Below are 12,907 nucleotides of genomic sequence, written 5' to 3' on the forward strand. Positions count from 1 at the left end.
CATGACATCCTGGTCTCCAAGCTGATAAAATATGGGTTTGATGGACTGACAATTCAGTGGATAAAGAACTGGCTTGATGGCCGCACCCAAAGAGTGGCTGTCAATGGGCCCATGTCCAAGTGGAGGCCAGTGACAAAGGGAGTCCCTCAAGGATCGGTACTAGGACCGGTCTTGTTTAACACCTTCGTCAGCAACATGGACGGTGGCATAGAGTGCACCCTCAGCAAGTTCACCAACGACATCAAGCTGTGTGGGGTGGCTGACACGCTGGAGGGAAGGGATGCCATCCAGAGGGACCTTGACAGGCTGGAGAGGTAGGCCCATGCCAACCTCATGAATTTCAACAAGACCAAGTGCAAGGTCCTCCATCTGGGTTGGGGCAATCCCAAGCACCGATACAGGCTGGGCAGCAACTGGCTTGAGAGCGGCCCTGAAGAAAAGGACTTGGGGGTGCTGGTAGATGAGAGGCTCAACATGAGCCATCAGTGCGCACTAGCAGCCCAGAAAGCCAATTGTATCCTGGGCTGCATCAGGAGAAGCGTGGCCAGCAGGTCAAGGGAGGTGATTCTCCCCCTCTACTCCACTCTCGTGAGACCCCACCTGGAATACTGCGTCCAATTCTGGAGCCCCTACTACAAGAGAGATATGGATGTGCTGGAACGTGTCCAGAGAAGGGCCACGAGGATGATCAGAGGGCTGAGAGAGGTAGGGTTGTTCAGTCTGGAGAAAAGAAGGCTCTGAGGAGACCTTATAGTGGCCTACCAGTATCTTAAGGGGGTCAACAAGAAAGCTGGGGAGGGACTTTTTAGGATGTTGGGTAATGGTAGGACTAGAGGGAATGGTTTAAAACTAGAGATGGGACGATTCAGACTGGACGTTAGGAAGAAGTTCTTCACCATGAGGGTGGTGAAACACTGGAATAGGTTGCCCAGAGAGGTGGTGGAAGCCCCATCCCTGGAAGTTTTTAAGGCCAGGCTGGATGGGGCTCTGAGCAACCTGATCTAGTGGGAGGTGTCCCTGCCCATGGCAGGGGGCTTGCAACTAGATGATCTGTAAGGTCCCTTCCAACCCTAACAATTCTATGATTCTATGACAGACTGAAGTGGTGTATGAGAGTCATAAAATTACTCATGAACTGGAGAAAATGCTTTAAAATGAGGGACAAGCAACTCAATCTTCTTCCAGAAAAAGCCTGGGACATACAAACACCATACATAAAAGTCTTCACAGGGAGGAAAGACTTAAAAGGTTTTGGTGGGTTGACCTTGGCTGGCTGCCAGGTGCCCACCAAGCTGCTCTGTCATTCCCCTCCTCAACAGGACAGGGGAAGAAAATACGATGAAAGGCTCGTGTTTCACTCAGCAATTACCATCACGGGCAAAACACTCGACTGAATTTAGTTTACTGCCAATCAAAATCAGAGTAGGATAATGAGAAATAAGAACAAATCTAAAAATGCCTTCCCCCCGCCCTTCCCTTCCTGGGCTCAACTGCACTCCTAACTTCTCTACCTCCTCCCCCCGCGCAGTGCAGGGGGACAGGGAATGGGGGTTGTGGTCAGTTCTTCACACATTGTCCCTGCCACTCCTCCCTCCTCACACTCTTCCCCTGCTCCAGCGTGATGAGGTCATACCCACAGGAGACAATCCTTCACAAACTTTTCCAATGGGGGTCCTTTTCATGGGCTGCAGTTCTTCATGAACTGTTCCAGCATGGGTCTTTTCCACGGGGTGCAGTCCCTCAGGAACGCACTGCTCCAGCATGGGTCACCTGTGAGGCCACAGGTCCTGCCAGAAGACCTGCTCCTCTCCACAGAGCCACAGCTCCAGTCAGGAGCCTGCTCCAGTGTGGGCTCTCCATGGGGTCACAGCTTCCTTCAGGCACATCCACCTGCACAGCATTTCTTACCCCTTCTTCAATATGTTATTCTGAGGCGATACCACCATTGCTGACAGGCTCAGCTTTGGCCAGTGACGGATCCTTGGAGGCGTCTAGAACTGGCTCTGTCCGACATGGGGCCCAGCACATGGTGTCTTCCCACAGAAGCCAACCCTGCAGCCCCCCCCAAGAACCTTGACACATCAACCCAATACAAGGGTGCTCTAATTTGTCAGGAAACCACCTACAAATCAGTAAAATCTGAAGCTCTAAAATTTAAATTAGAAAATAAAAATTTAACTTTCACACATTTTCCATTATTATTGTATTCAAGTTTAGATGCCTTTCTAGAAAGCTGTACTTCAGCAACAAATAGGCAGGTTAGATGAATAAGTAAACCAGTGAAATTCCATGGCCTATGCCACAGAGATGCCACATTTATACTGTTAAACACCTAGAGAAACAAAATTTCTCATGTACGAGGATCAGCTTGTTTTCCCTACAAAATGCAAGAAGCACCTCCCAAACCATTAATTTCCTTTCCAAAAGAAGAAACCCCTCCATAAATGAGGACTGCATTTGCAAAAATCCTTTCAAGCAATCTGCCTTCCAAATGTCACAAACATTCTCATATACACGTAACCCTTCCTAACTTTGTGGGACCTGGGACTGCTTGCCAATGTGTTGAGAAGGAAATCCAAACATATGGACCAGAAATGCTTGAGTAGATACCGGCACCTAATTCCCAAGGAGCACCATGTCTTCAGTCATACCTTTTCCTTCAGCACAGCCTATAGTTAGCTGAGGCTGTTTACCTAGTAATAATCATATTCTCATAAGCCAAACTGCCTTTGTGTTTCTGCTTAACTGACGCCAGTAGGTAACAAGGAATGTCACAGTCAGACCTCACAGCCAAGCTGGGAACTGAAATGTCTCTGAGAGTCTTGCTGCAGAGCTGCTCTTGTGACGTCGCATGTTTCATCACCATGGACACACACAGCTTACAACACCACCGTCCTTCAGAGATCACAGTTTGGCTATCAGCAAATGCCATCCAGTAAACCAGGACTAGCAAGCCAGAAGCAGCTATTTGCAAAATCTGTGAAGACCACAGGAGCAGGAAAGGTCAGTGCTTTTTTAAAAAAACACATTTTGTAGAATAGCAACTTTAGCAAGGCCTGTTTTTCCATGCTGACTTAGTCATTTCTCTAACATTCATACAGCTCTAAAATTGCCTTTCTCCCAAAACTACACAATTAGTATTAACTCAGTTCTACTACTTGTCCATTGTGACACCCTTCTAGCTCTTCAAGTCTGTTTCCCAAAACACAACTGCACTGATTTCTATACAGATTCTCATGTCTCCCTGTACCCAACTCTTAACTTCTGATGCGGCTGCCACATTGCCAGCTTGGAATCTGTTCTGCTATGACAGCTGATTTTAGTATATTCATTCTATTTTGTTCACCTATCTACTTGAATTTTGCATATTTTCTTTAAAAAGGGTCGTAAGTTGTATTAGGATTTAGTTACAAATGGGTTTAGTTACAATTAGTTACAATTAGGCTTTAGTTACAAATGTTCACTAAAACCACTAGACTTAACAGACTTCTCTCCAGTTCTAAATCCTTGATTGTGCTGTTCCTCCTTTAAATAAGTAGTTTAGAAATTCAGCACACAAAGTACTATTTACTCTTTTTCTTTTTTCCTTTTTAAAATTTTTTTTTACTATTCTATTACTATTTTACTATTTATTTACTCCTTTATTTTTCGATTATGTCTGCAAGAATCATTAATACTGATGCATTTTCCTTCCTTTAGTATCATTGTCCTTCCTTTAGTATCAATTGTGGACTTAACTGTGCCTCTTACATTGCAGGTATCTCAGCAGTTTTAAAACATAATTTTGCATGTTAAAAAACCTAAATCCCTTCCTGAAATTAATGCTTAAAAAAATTAGCAAATTCTTAATGTAGGAGTGTAGGCACAGTGCTCACACTGTCTGAATATATATTCAAATAATTATAGTACCACTTACTGTTATTTCAACAGTTCCCTGACTCATTCAAAGCACAAAAATTATGTCTAATTACTAGACATCCATTTCCTATGATGTATTATATTTTAATAACTCAATATATACAGAAGATGGATTTTTAAAAGCGCTATATAGGGCATCGACCATTATTCCATCATCTTCACTTGGTATCTCACAAATGTTACAAAACATGTCTTTGAACTTATTTCTAAAATTCAGGAAGTGTTTAGCTATACTTACCAGTGTGAACCTGTGCCACATAGACAACAAGACCAACAAAACCAATATTCTGAAGTCAAAGGAAAATGCGTGGATTTCGGACATGTACAGCTTCTGTCTTGTTGCTGGGCTTCATCATTCATTATTCAGTAATGTTTGACCCTTCTGGAGAACAATCCTGTGCTCTAAAGGTGCATCTTACTGTGGCCAATTTTACTAACAACTTGGTCTTGCCATTATTTGCGCTACACATGTTTCTTCATCTGAGGCTCTCATCTGGGATGTTGTTTTCCTGCCATGGAAACCTGGGCATACATCTAAAAATAAGCACAGAGGCCCTATCCTCATGGACGTGGTACCCATTCCAGAGCTGGCTCTTCCTGCCACCTGCAGCCCCAACCTGTCTGATCAGTCAAAGTTATCTCAATGAGTCTTTTGCACTCCATTACATGTTATCCTCATAATTTCCTGCAGAACAGATAGCTCTGGCACACTACAAATTAGCTGCTGTGATGCATGTACATGAGACAAGGATGTGGGGCACCATTATCATCCTTTCACAGAATCCCAAAATCACAGATGGTTGAGCTTGGAAAGGATGTCTGGAGGCTATCTGGTCCAAACGTCCTCTCTAGGTGTCCTGCCTGAGCAGAGGGGTTGAACCAGATGACCTCCAGAGGTCATGAAGCAGGATGCATGCTAGAAAGGTGTTTCCTGTCAAGGATAAAAGAACATGGCATGGTGCTTCCACTGCAAATCACTCCTGCTACCCCCCAGTATGGACATGATCTGCCCACCCAAAAAGTCCCTGAAACCTTTAGAGTTCAAAAATAAAACCAGGTCATTTTATTTGCTATGCAGTGCGTTTTCACATACCTACCACAGGCAATAAATACACAGTCTATTGCAGAAACAAAAATAGGTTATGATGATAATATTGTGCTTTGTAATCATGGTACCAGTATAAACAGGAAATGACACAGGCAGAAAGAGAAGCCTCTCATTCTGCCTTAATTAAACTGTCTCTGTTAAAGGACTGTTATCTTCTCATCAAGAGAGGACTCAGACAGAACAGCTCCTAACAGCACAGAAAAGCAAGGCATCAGCTTGGGTGCCGATGTACTCTGATAAAGCCGTAACATCTCTTTCTCATAATACACTATAACATTTTGCCTTAATTTGGACGAAACACCAAAGCAAATTTCAAGTTACTCACCTATAACAAAACCAAAATAGACCACAGATAAATCAGCCCAGATGAATCATCTCCAAATGAATAATCCAGCATGGTCTCAACAGATGCTGAATTGATGTTCTATAGCCCATAACGTTCTGTACTTATCTCCCACCCACCATTTCTGAGCGAAGAAGGCAGTCCTAAGCAACTGGGAAGATCATGGCACATTCATGGACAATCATGGAATTGCATGGCACATTCACCATTCCATCAAGATCCATGGTGCACGTTCCATGGCCAGACCCGGGAAGATGTCTCTTTAGCCATTACCCCCTTTATGGTCATTCATTCACTCTCTCTGTATTCAAAAATATTTAGTTATCTGTGTCGTATCTCAAATGACATCATAGTTGAGATGATGTCCAGGATGATGTCCAGTTTATGTTACCACAGGCAGTGGAAGGATAAGAATAACGTCACTCTCCAAAGTGAGTGAATACCTTGATTTATCATTGAAGCCCTAGGTTAAAACTGGTTGCAACATTTCCTTTTCTCCTCTCATTTCATAAGACAATACTGACTTTCTAAATCCAGGAAAAGGATGCAACTGTGTCTTCAAACACAAATATAGGAATCTATCTCTGATGGAGAAACAGGGCTTAATCTGTACTACTGTCCATAACATTTTCCACAGGCAGCTTCCAGTCCAGCCTGATGACTTTGGAGTTATGTTTTAGAATTTGCTTTACGAATTTGTATGCTTCAGGCATGCCTCTATTAGCACTTCAGTACTTGCTGCTGAGGTTTTAGGGACAAGATCTACTGCCTACAGAGGGACAGTACCCGATGTACAGCCATAATAATTTGCCAGTGGAATTTGACTTTGTACCCCAAACTACAGAAATAATGCAAAATTATATGACAAAAAAGAAATCTTAAAAATCTGTGTATTTTTAGATTAGCAGAACTACTTCTTCTCAGTTAACTGGGAATGTAAAAATGCAAATACACATATGTGCACATGTGCTTCAACTCAAGTCATAGGCCAGACATGAAATATTTTATGTCAAACATTTTAGCTGCCAGAATAAGCAGTTGAAAACATAAGAATGTAAGAGGGCATGGCAGGGGAAAAAATCATGGGTCATACATGTGGCATAAATGCTCCCTTAGAATTTGTAATTTTTGTAACATTTCATTTTCATTCTGTTACAGTTTGCCAGAGTTTGATAGCCCCAATGTGGAATATGGTATCAAAGACAAAGCAGACAAAACAGGACACCATGCGTGCTGGGAAAAATAAGCAAGAAGTAAGAATCAGGAATGGCGATACATCCAACGGAAAAAACGACATGGAAATACTTGTTGAAGAGAGGAAATTGTACTTGCAGAAGGAATACAAGATTCTCACTGAACATCTGAACACGTACATGGGAAGAGTGGAGCATTTCCTGCAGGAAAATAAATTCCTAGAAAAGGAAGCTCAACGGAATCAGGAAGAAGGCAGTGCTTACCTCTCTTACCTCACAAAACACAACCAGAAGTGCCAGAATCTGATAATAACATTAAATGACCAGAATCACACTGATCTGTCTCAAGTCTGGACACAGAAAGAGCAGCTAATCTCACAGTATACAGAAAAAGAAAAGGAGCTAAGGAGCTCTCTGATGAATATGGAAACAAAGTACTCTCTCATGACCAAGGAGGTTGAAGACCTGCAGCCTTTCAAAGATCGATCTGTTCAGCAGGAACAGACGAAAAAGATTAAGGAGCTGGAGAAGGAATTGTTGGTCACAAAGATACAGCATTCAGATGAAATGCACAAAATCAAGAGCAAATTTCTGCAGGCCAAGGCTGACTGTGAGATGGACTGTCATCAGAAGATCCAGGTTCTCACCAAGAAAGCAGAAGAAGCAGCGATACAATCTCTAATTCAGCATATCAAACAAATAAAAGCAGAGAATTGGCGTCTCCACCAGGAATTGCTCAGACTTATCCAATACTCAAAAATCCTTAAAGAAACCAAAGTTCAACTGATAGAGCAGCAGGAACAGCTTCTTCGGGAGAAGGAATACATTCAGGACATGGCACGCAGGCGCCACTGGTTACACCAGCATGAGGCACACAATGCAAATAGTGAAACCTACAGCTGTCACAGCCTGTTCAGATGTGTCCATTAGCCTAAAAGAAACACTTCTCCACTCCTCAATCATGCCAATGTATCAGTAGACATAGCTGGACTGTCAGTTGTTGCCACTATTGGTTAGGTAATAGAGTATACAGAAGTAAATATTCTGTGGGTGGATGAAAGAATTGATCTACATAGCTCACGTTCAGCATGCAAGCCAGACAATAGATCTTAAAAGTAACCTCAGCTTTAACTTTCATGACATATGTATTAAGACATTTGAAACTGCAATCCCTTCACATCCCAAAATAAACAATGACATTTTCTTTTTGAGATCAGACTTTGACGTTTCATTAATTAGTAATTTTCCATGGGCTAATTATATTCTTAGACATAGTGAGGCAATCTCTGTGTTACTTTTCACTCCAAACTACATCTACTGGTGGCATAGTATGAACCAATGTAGGCTAGCTCTTACTTTCAGATTAATTTTCCCAAATCTTCTACATGGCAAAGACTTTATTTTACCTTCTGCTAGTTTCCAAAGAAGAGAAAATAAATATGCAAGCAACTAAATCCTTTAAGCAATATAAGCAGTTGAGGTATTTGGCCCTTACTCCTAGCTATCAGTAAAATATATTCACCAAATATATTCATACCAATTTTTACTTTCTCCTCATTCTTTTCTTGGTTTAGTGTTTCACTTGAGAAGCAAGAAGTAAAGAATTCTAATAGACTGCAGCTACGTTCACTTTCCAAGTTGAACGCTTCTGGATTTCAATTACCTCATCAACAGTGGTACCAGAGGTCACCCTTGCTCTAAACTTTAACATTCACACAGGTATATTTTATATAGAAGCAGATCTTAGTTGACATTGGAAGAGACCTCAAGGGAGGGTCAATCAGAGCAGGGCCACTTTCATGGCTTTTGAGTGTCTCCAAGGATGGAGACTCCACAGCCTCTCTGTGCAGCCAGTTCCAGTGTTTCACCACACTCACAGTAAAACAAAAAAAAGGTGTTTTCTTACATTTAGATGGAATTTCAATCCCATCACAAATTTCAATTTCAGAACAGTTTGGCTCTGTCTCCCCCCTGCTCCACCTGATATTTAAACACAGTAGTAAGATCCCCTGAGCCTTCTCCAGGCTAAACAGTCCCAGCTCTCAGCCTCTCCCTGTATCACAGTTGCGCCAAGCCTTAATCATTTTTGTGGCCCTTCGCTCGACACCGTCCTGTATGTCCATGTCTCTTTTATACTGGGGAGCCCAGAACCATACGAGATACTCCAGGTGTGGTCTCTCAGTGCTGAATAAATGGGAAGGATAACCTCCCTCAAGCTGCTGGCAAGGCTCTTCCTAGTGCAGCCCAGCACGATGTTCACCACCTTTGCTGCAAAAGCACATTTTCTGGCTCACGGTCAACCTGGTGTCCACCAGGACCTTTCCTGCCAAGCTATCTTCTAGCCTGATAGCTGCCAGCCTCTACCGCTGCATGGGATTATTCCTCCCCAGGTCCAGGGCTGGGCATTTTTCAGTGACGAAGTTCACCAAGTTCCTCTTGGCCCATTTCTCCAGCCTGACTGGGTCCCCCAGAATAGCAACGCGATCATCTGCTCAATCAACCACTCCTCCCTGTTTTGTATCATCTGCAAACTTGCCCAGGCTGCACTTCGGCCCGCCATCCAGCTGATTTTCAAAAAGGGAAAAACGGATGACCCAGGGAACTACAGACCGGTCAGTCTCACCTTTGTGCCTCGCAAGATCATGGAGCAGATCCTCGTGGAAACTCTGCTAAGGCACATGGAAAATAAGGAGGTGATTGGTGACAACCAACATGGATTCACCAAAGGCAAATCGTGCCTGACAAATTTGGTGGTCTTCTATGATGTTGCCACAACATTGGTAGATAAGGGGAGAGCAACCAACGTCATCTACCTGGACTTATGCAAAGCGTTTGACACTGTCCCGCATGACATCCTGGTCTCTAAATTGGAAAAGCATGGATCTGATGGATGGATCACTCGGTGGATAAGGAACTGGCTAGGTGGCCGCACTCAAAGGGTTGCAGTCAATGGCTCAATATCCACATGGAAAGCAGTGACGAGTGGTATTCCTCAGTGGTCAGTACTGGGACCAGTGCTGTTTGACATCTTTGTTGGTGACATGGACAGTGGGATTGAGTGCACCCTCAGCAAGTTTGCCAATGACACCAAGCTGTGTGGCATGGTTGACACGCTGGAGGGAAGGGATGCCATCCAGAGGGACCTTGACAGGCTTGAGAGGTGGGCCTGTGCGAACCTCATGAAGTTCAACCAGGCCAAGTGCAAGGTCCTGCACCTGGGTCATGGGAATCCCAGGCACAAATACAGGTTGGGCAGAGATTGGCTTGAGAGCAGCCCTGAGGAGAAGGACTTGGGGGTGCTGGTGGACGAGAAGCTCAACAGGAGCAGAGGATGCGCACTTGGAGCCCAGAAAGCCAACCGCATCCTGGGCTGCATCAGGAGAAGCGTGGCCAGCAGGTCAAGGGAGGTGATTCTGCCCCTCTACTCTGCTCTGGCGAGGCCCCACCTGGAGTCCTGAGTCCAGCTCTGGAGTCCTCAGCACAAGAAGGACATGGACTTGTTGGAACGGGTCCAGCGGAGGGCCATGAAGATGATCAGAGGGCTGGAGCACCTATGCTATGAGAACAGGCTGAGAGAGTTGGGGTTGTTCAGTCTGGAGAAAAGAAGGCTCCGAGGAGCCCTTATAGCGGCCTACCAGTATCTTAAGGAGGCCTACAGGAAGGATGGGGAGGGACTCTTTATAGAATCGTAGAATCATAGAATCATAGAATTGCTGAGGTTGGAAGGGACCTTTAAGATCATCGAGTCCAACCTTTAACCTACCCTGACAAAAGCCACTTCTAAACCATGTCCCTAAGTGCCCCATCTACCCTTTTTTTAAACACCTCCAGGGATGGTGAATCCACCACCTCCCTGGGCAGACTATTCCAATGTTTAATAACCCTTTCAGTGAAAAAATGTTTCCTAATATCCAATCTAAACCTCCCCTGACGTAACTTGAACCCGTTTCCTCTCGTCCTATCACTTGTCACCAGGGAGAAGAGGTCAGCCCCCATCTCTCTACAACCTCCTTTCAGGTAGTTGTAGAGGGTGATGAGGTCTCCCCTCAGCCTCCTCTTCTCCAAGCTAAACATGCCCAGCTCCCTCAGTCGATCTTCATAAGGTTTGTCCTCCAGACCCCTCACCAGCTTTGTAGCCCTTCTCTGGACACGCTCCAACACCTCAATGTCCCTCTTGTAGCGAGGGGCCCAAAACTGAACGCAGTACTCGAGGTGGGGCCTCACCAGTGCCGAGTACAGGGGGATGATCACTTCCCTAGTCCGGCTCACCACACTATTCCTGATACAGGCTAGGATGCTGTTGGCCTTCTTGGCCACCTGGGCACACTGCTGGCTCATATTCAGCCGGCTGTCAACCAACACCCCCAGGTCCTTTTCTGCCGGGCTGCTTTTGAGCCACTCTGCCCCAATCCTGTAGCGCTGCATGGGGTTGTTGTGACCCAAGTGCAGGACCCGGCACTTGGCCTTGTTGAACCTCATACCATTGGCCTCAGCCCATCGGTCCAGCCTGTCCAGATCCCTCTGCAGAGCCAACCTACCCTCAAGCAGATCAACACGCCCGCCCAGTTTAGTGTCATCTGCGAACTTACTGAGGGTGCATTCGATCCCTTCATCCAGATCCTTGATAAAGATATTAAAGAGAACCGGCCCCAGCACCGAGCCCTGGGGGACACCACTTGTGACCGGACACCAACCGGATTGAACTCCATTTACCACCACTCTCTGGGCACGGCCATCCAGGCAGTTTTTTACCCAGCGAAGAGTACACCCGTCCAGGCCATGAGCAGCCAGTTTCTCCACGAGAATGCTGTGGGAAACAGTGTCAAAAACTTTGCAAAAATCCCAGTAGATAACATCCACAGCTTTTCCCTCATCCACTAAGTGGGTCACCTTATCATAGAAGGATATTAGGTTTCATAGGCATGACCTGCCCTTCACAAACCCATGCTGACTGGGCCTGATCACCCTGTTCTCCTGCACGTGCCGTGTAATGGCACTGAGGAGGATCTGTTCCATGACCTTCCCAGGCACCGAGGTCAGACTGACTGGCCTGTAGTTCCCCGGATCCTCCTTCCAGCCCTTCTTGTGGATGGGTGTCACATTTGCTAACCTCCAGTCAGCTGGGACCTCCCCGGTTGTCCAGGACTGCTCATAAATGGTGCAAAGTGGCCTGGCGAGCACTTCCGCCAGCTCTTTCAATACCCTTGGGTGGATCTCATCCGGCCCCATAGATTTGTGCACCTCCAGGTGCTGAAGCAGGTCCCTCACCGTTTCCCTTTGGATTACAGGGGCTTCATTCTGCTCCCCATCCCTGTCTTCTAGCTCAGGGGGCTGGGTACTCAGGGAACAACTGGTCCTACTGCTGAAGACTGAGGCAAAGACTTCATTAAGTACCTCAGCCTTTTCCTCATCCTTGGCCACTATGTTGCCGGCCCCATCTACTAGAGGACAGAGATAATCCTTAGTCCTCTTCTTATTGCTAATATATTTGTAGAAACTTTTTTTGTTGTCCTTGACAACAGAAGCCAGGTTTAGTTCTAGCTGGGCTTTGGCCCTCCTGATTTTTTCCCTACATAGCTTCACTACCTCTTTGTAGTCCTCTCAAGTGGCCTGCACTTCCTTCCAGAGGCCATAGATGTCTTTTTTTCCCTAAGTTGCAACACTAGCTCCCTGTTTAGCCAGGCCGGTCTTTTTCCCCGACGGCTTGTCTTCTGGCACATGGGGACAGCCTGCTCCTGCACCTTTAAGACTTCCTTCTTGAAAATCATCCAGGCTTCCTGGCCTCCTTTGCCCTGGAGGACTGCCTCCCAGGGGACTTTGTCAACCAGGCTCCTGAAAAGCCCAAAGTCCGCCCTCCGGAAGTCCAAGGTAGCAGTTCTGCTGATCCCCCTCCTTGCTTCTCCCAGAATTGAAAACTCTATCATTTCATGGTCACTGTTCCCAAGACAGCCTCCAACCTTCACATCTCCCACAAGACCTTCCCTGTTTACAAACAACAGATCCAGCAGGGCACCTTCCCTAGTTGGCTCTCTCACTGGCTGTGTCAGGAAGTTATCCCCAGTACATTCCAGGAACCTTCTAGACTGTTCCCTCCCTGCTGTATTGTATTCCCAGCAGATGTCCGTCAAATTGAAGTCCCCCACGAGGACTACATCAGGGATTGTAATGATAGGAGAGGGGGTAACAGCCTCAAACTGAAAGAGGGTAGATTTAGATTGGATACAAGGAAAAAATTCTTTACTGTAAGGGTGGTGAGGCACTGGAACAGGTTGCCCAGGGAAGTTGTCAATGCCCCATCCCTGGAAGTTTTTAAGGCCAGGCTGGATGAGGCTTTGAGCAGCCTGA

General features: G+C 45.6%; 1 protein-coding gene across 1 annotated transcript; it reads left to right on the top strand.

Annotated features, from left to right (window-relative positions):
* Positions 1–2,919: 2,919 nt before the first annotated feature.
* CCDC166 (coiled-coil domain containing 166) lies at positions 2,920–7,729 on the top strand. Its single transcript, XM_054192013.1, has 2 exons — positions 2,920–3,003; positions 6,528–7,729. The coding sequence occupies exon 2, from the start codon at positions 6,551–6,553 to the stop codon at positions 7,490–7,492; it is 942 nt and encodes a 313-aa protein (XP_054047988.1). The 5' UTR covers positions 2,920–3,003; positions 6,528–6,550; the 3' UTR covers positions 7,493–7,729.
* Positions 7,730–12,907: the final 5,178 nt, after the last annotated feature.

Source organism: Rissa tridactyla, chromosome 2 (genome assembly GCF_028500815.1).
Source record: "Rissa tridactyla isolate bRisTri1 chromosome 2, bRisTri1.patW.cur.20221130, whole genome shotgun sequence".
Taxonomy (NCBI): Eukaryota; Metazoa; Chordata; class Aves; order Charadriiformes; family Laridae; genus Rissa; species Rissa tridactyla.

What these genes read in the sequence shown, in the direction of transcription:
- CCDC166 (XM_054192013.1), top strand. Translation starts at nt 6,551, where the DNA reads ATGTGGAATATGGTATCAAAGACAAAGCAGACAAAACAGGACACCATG.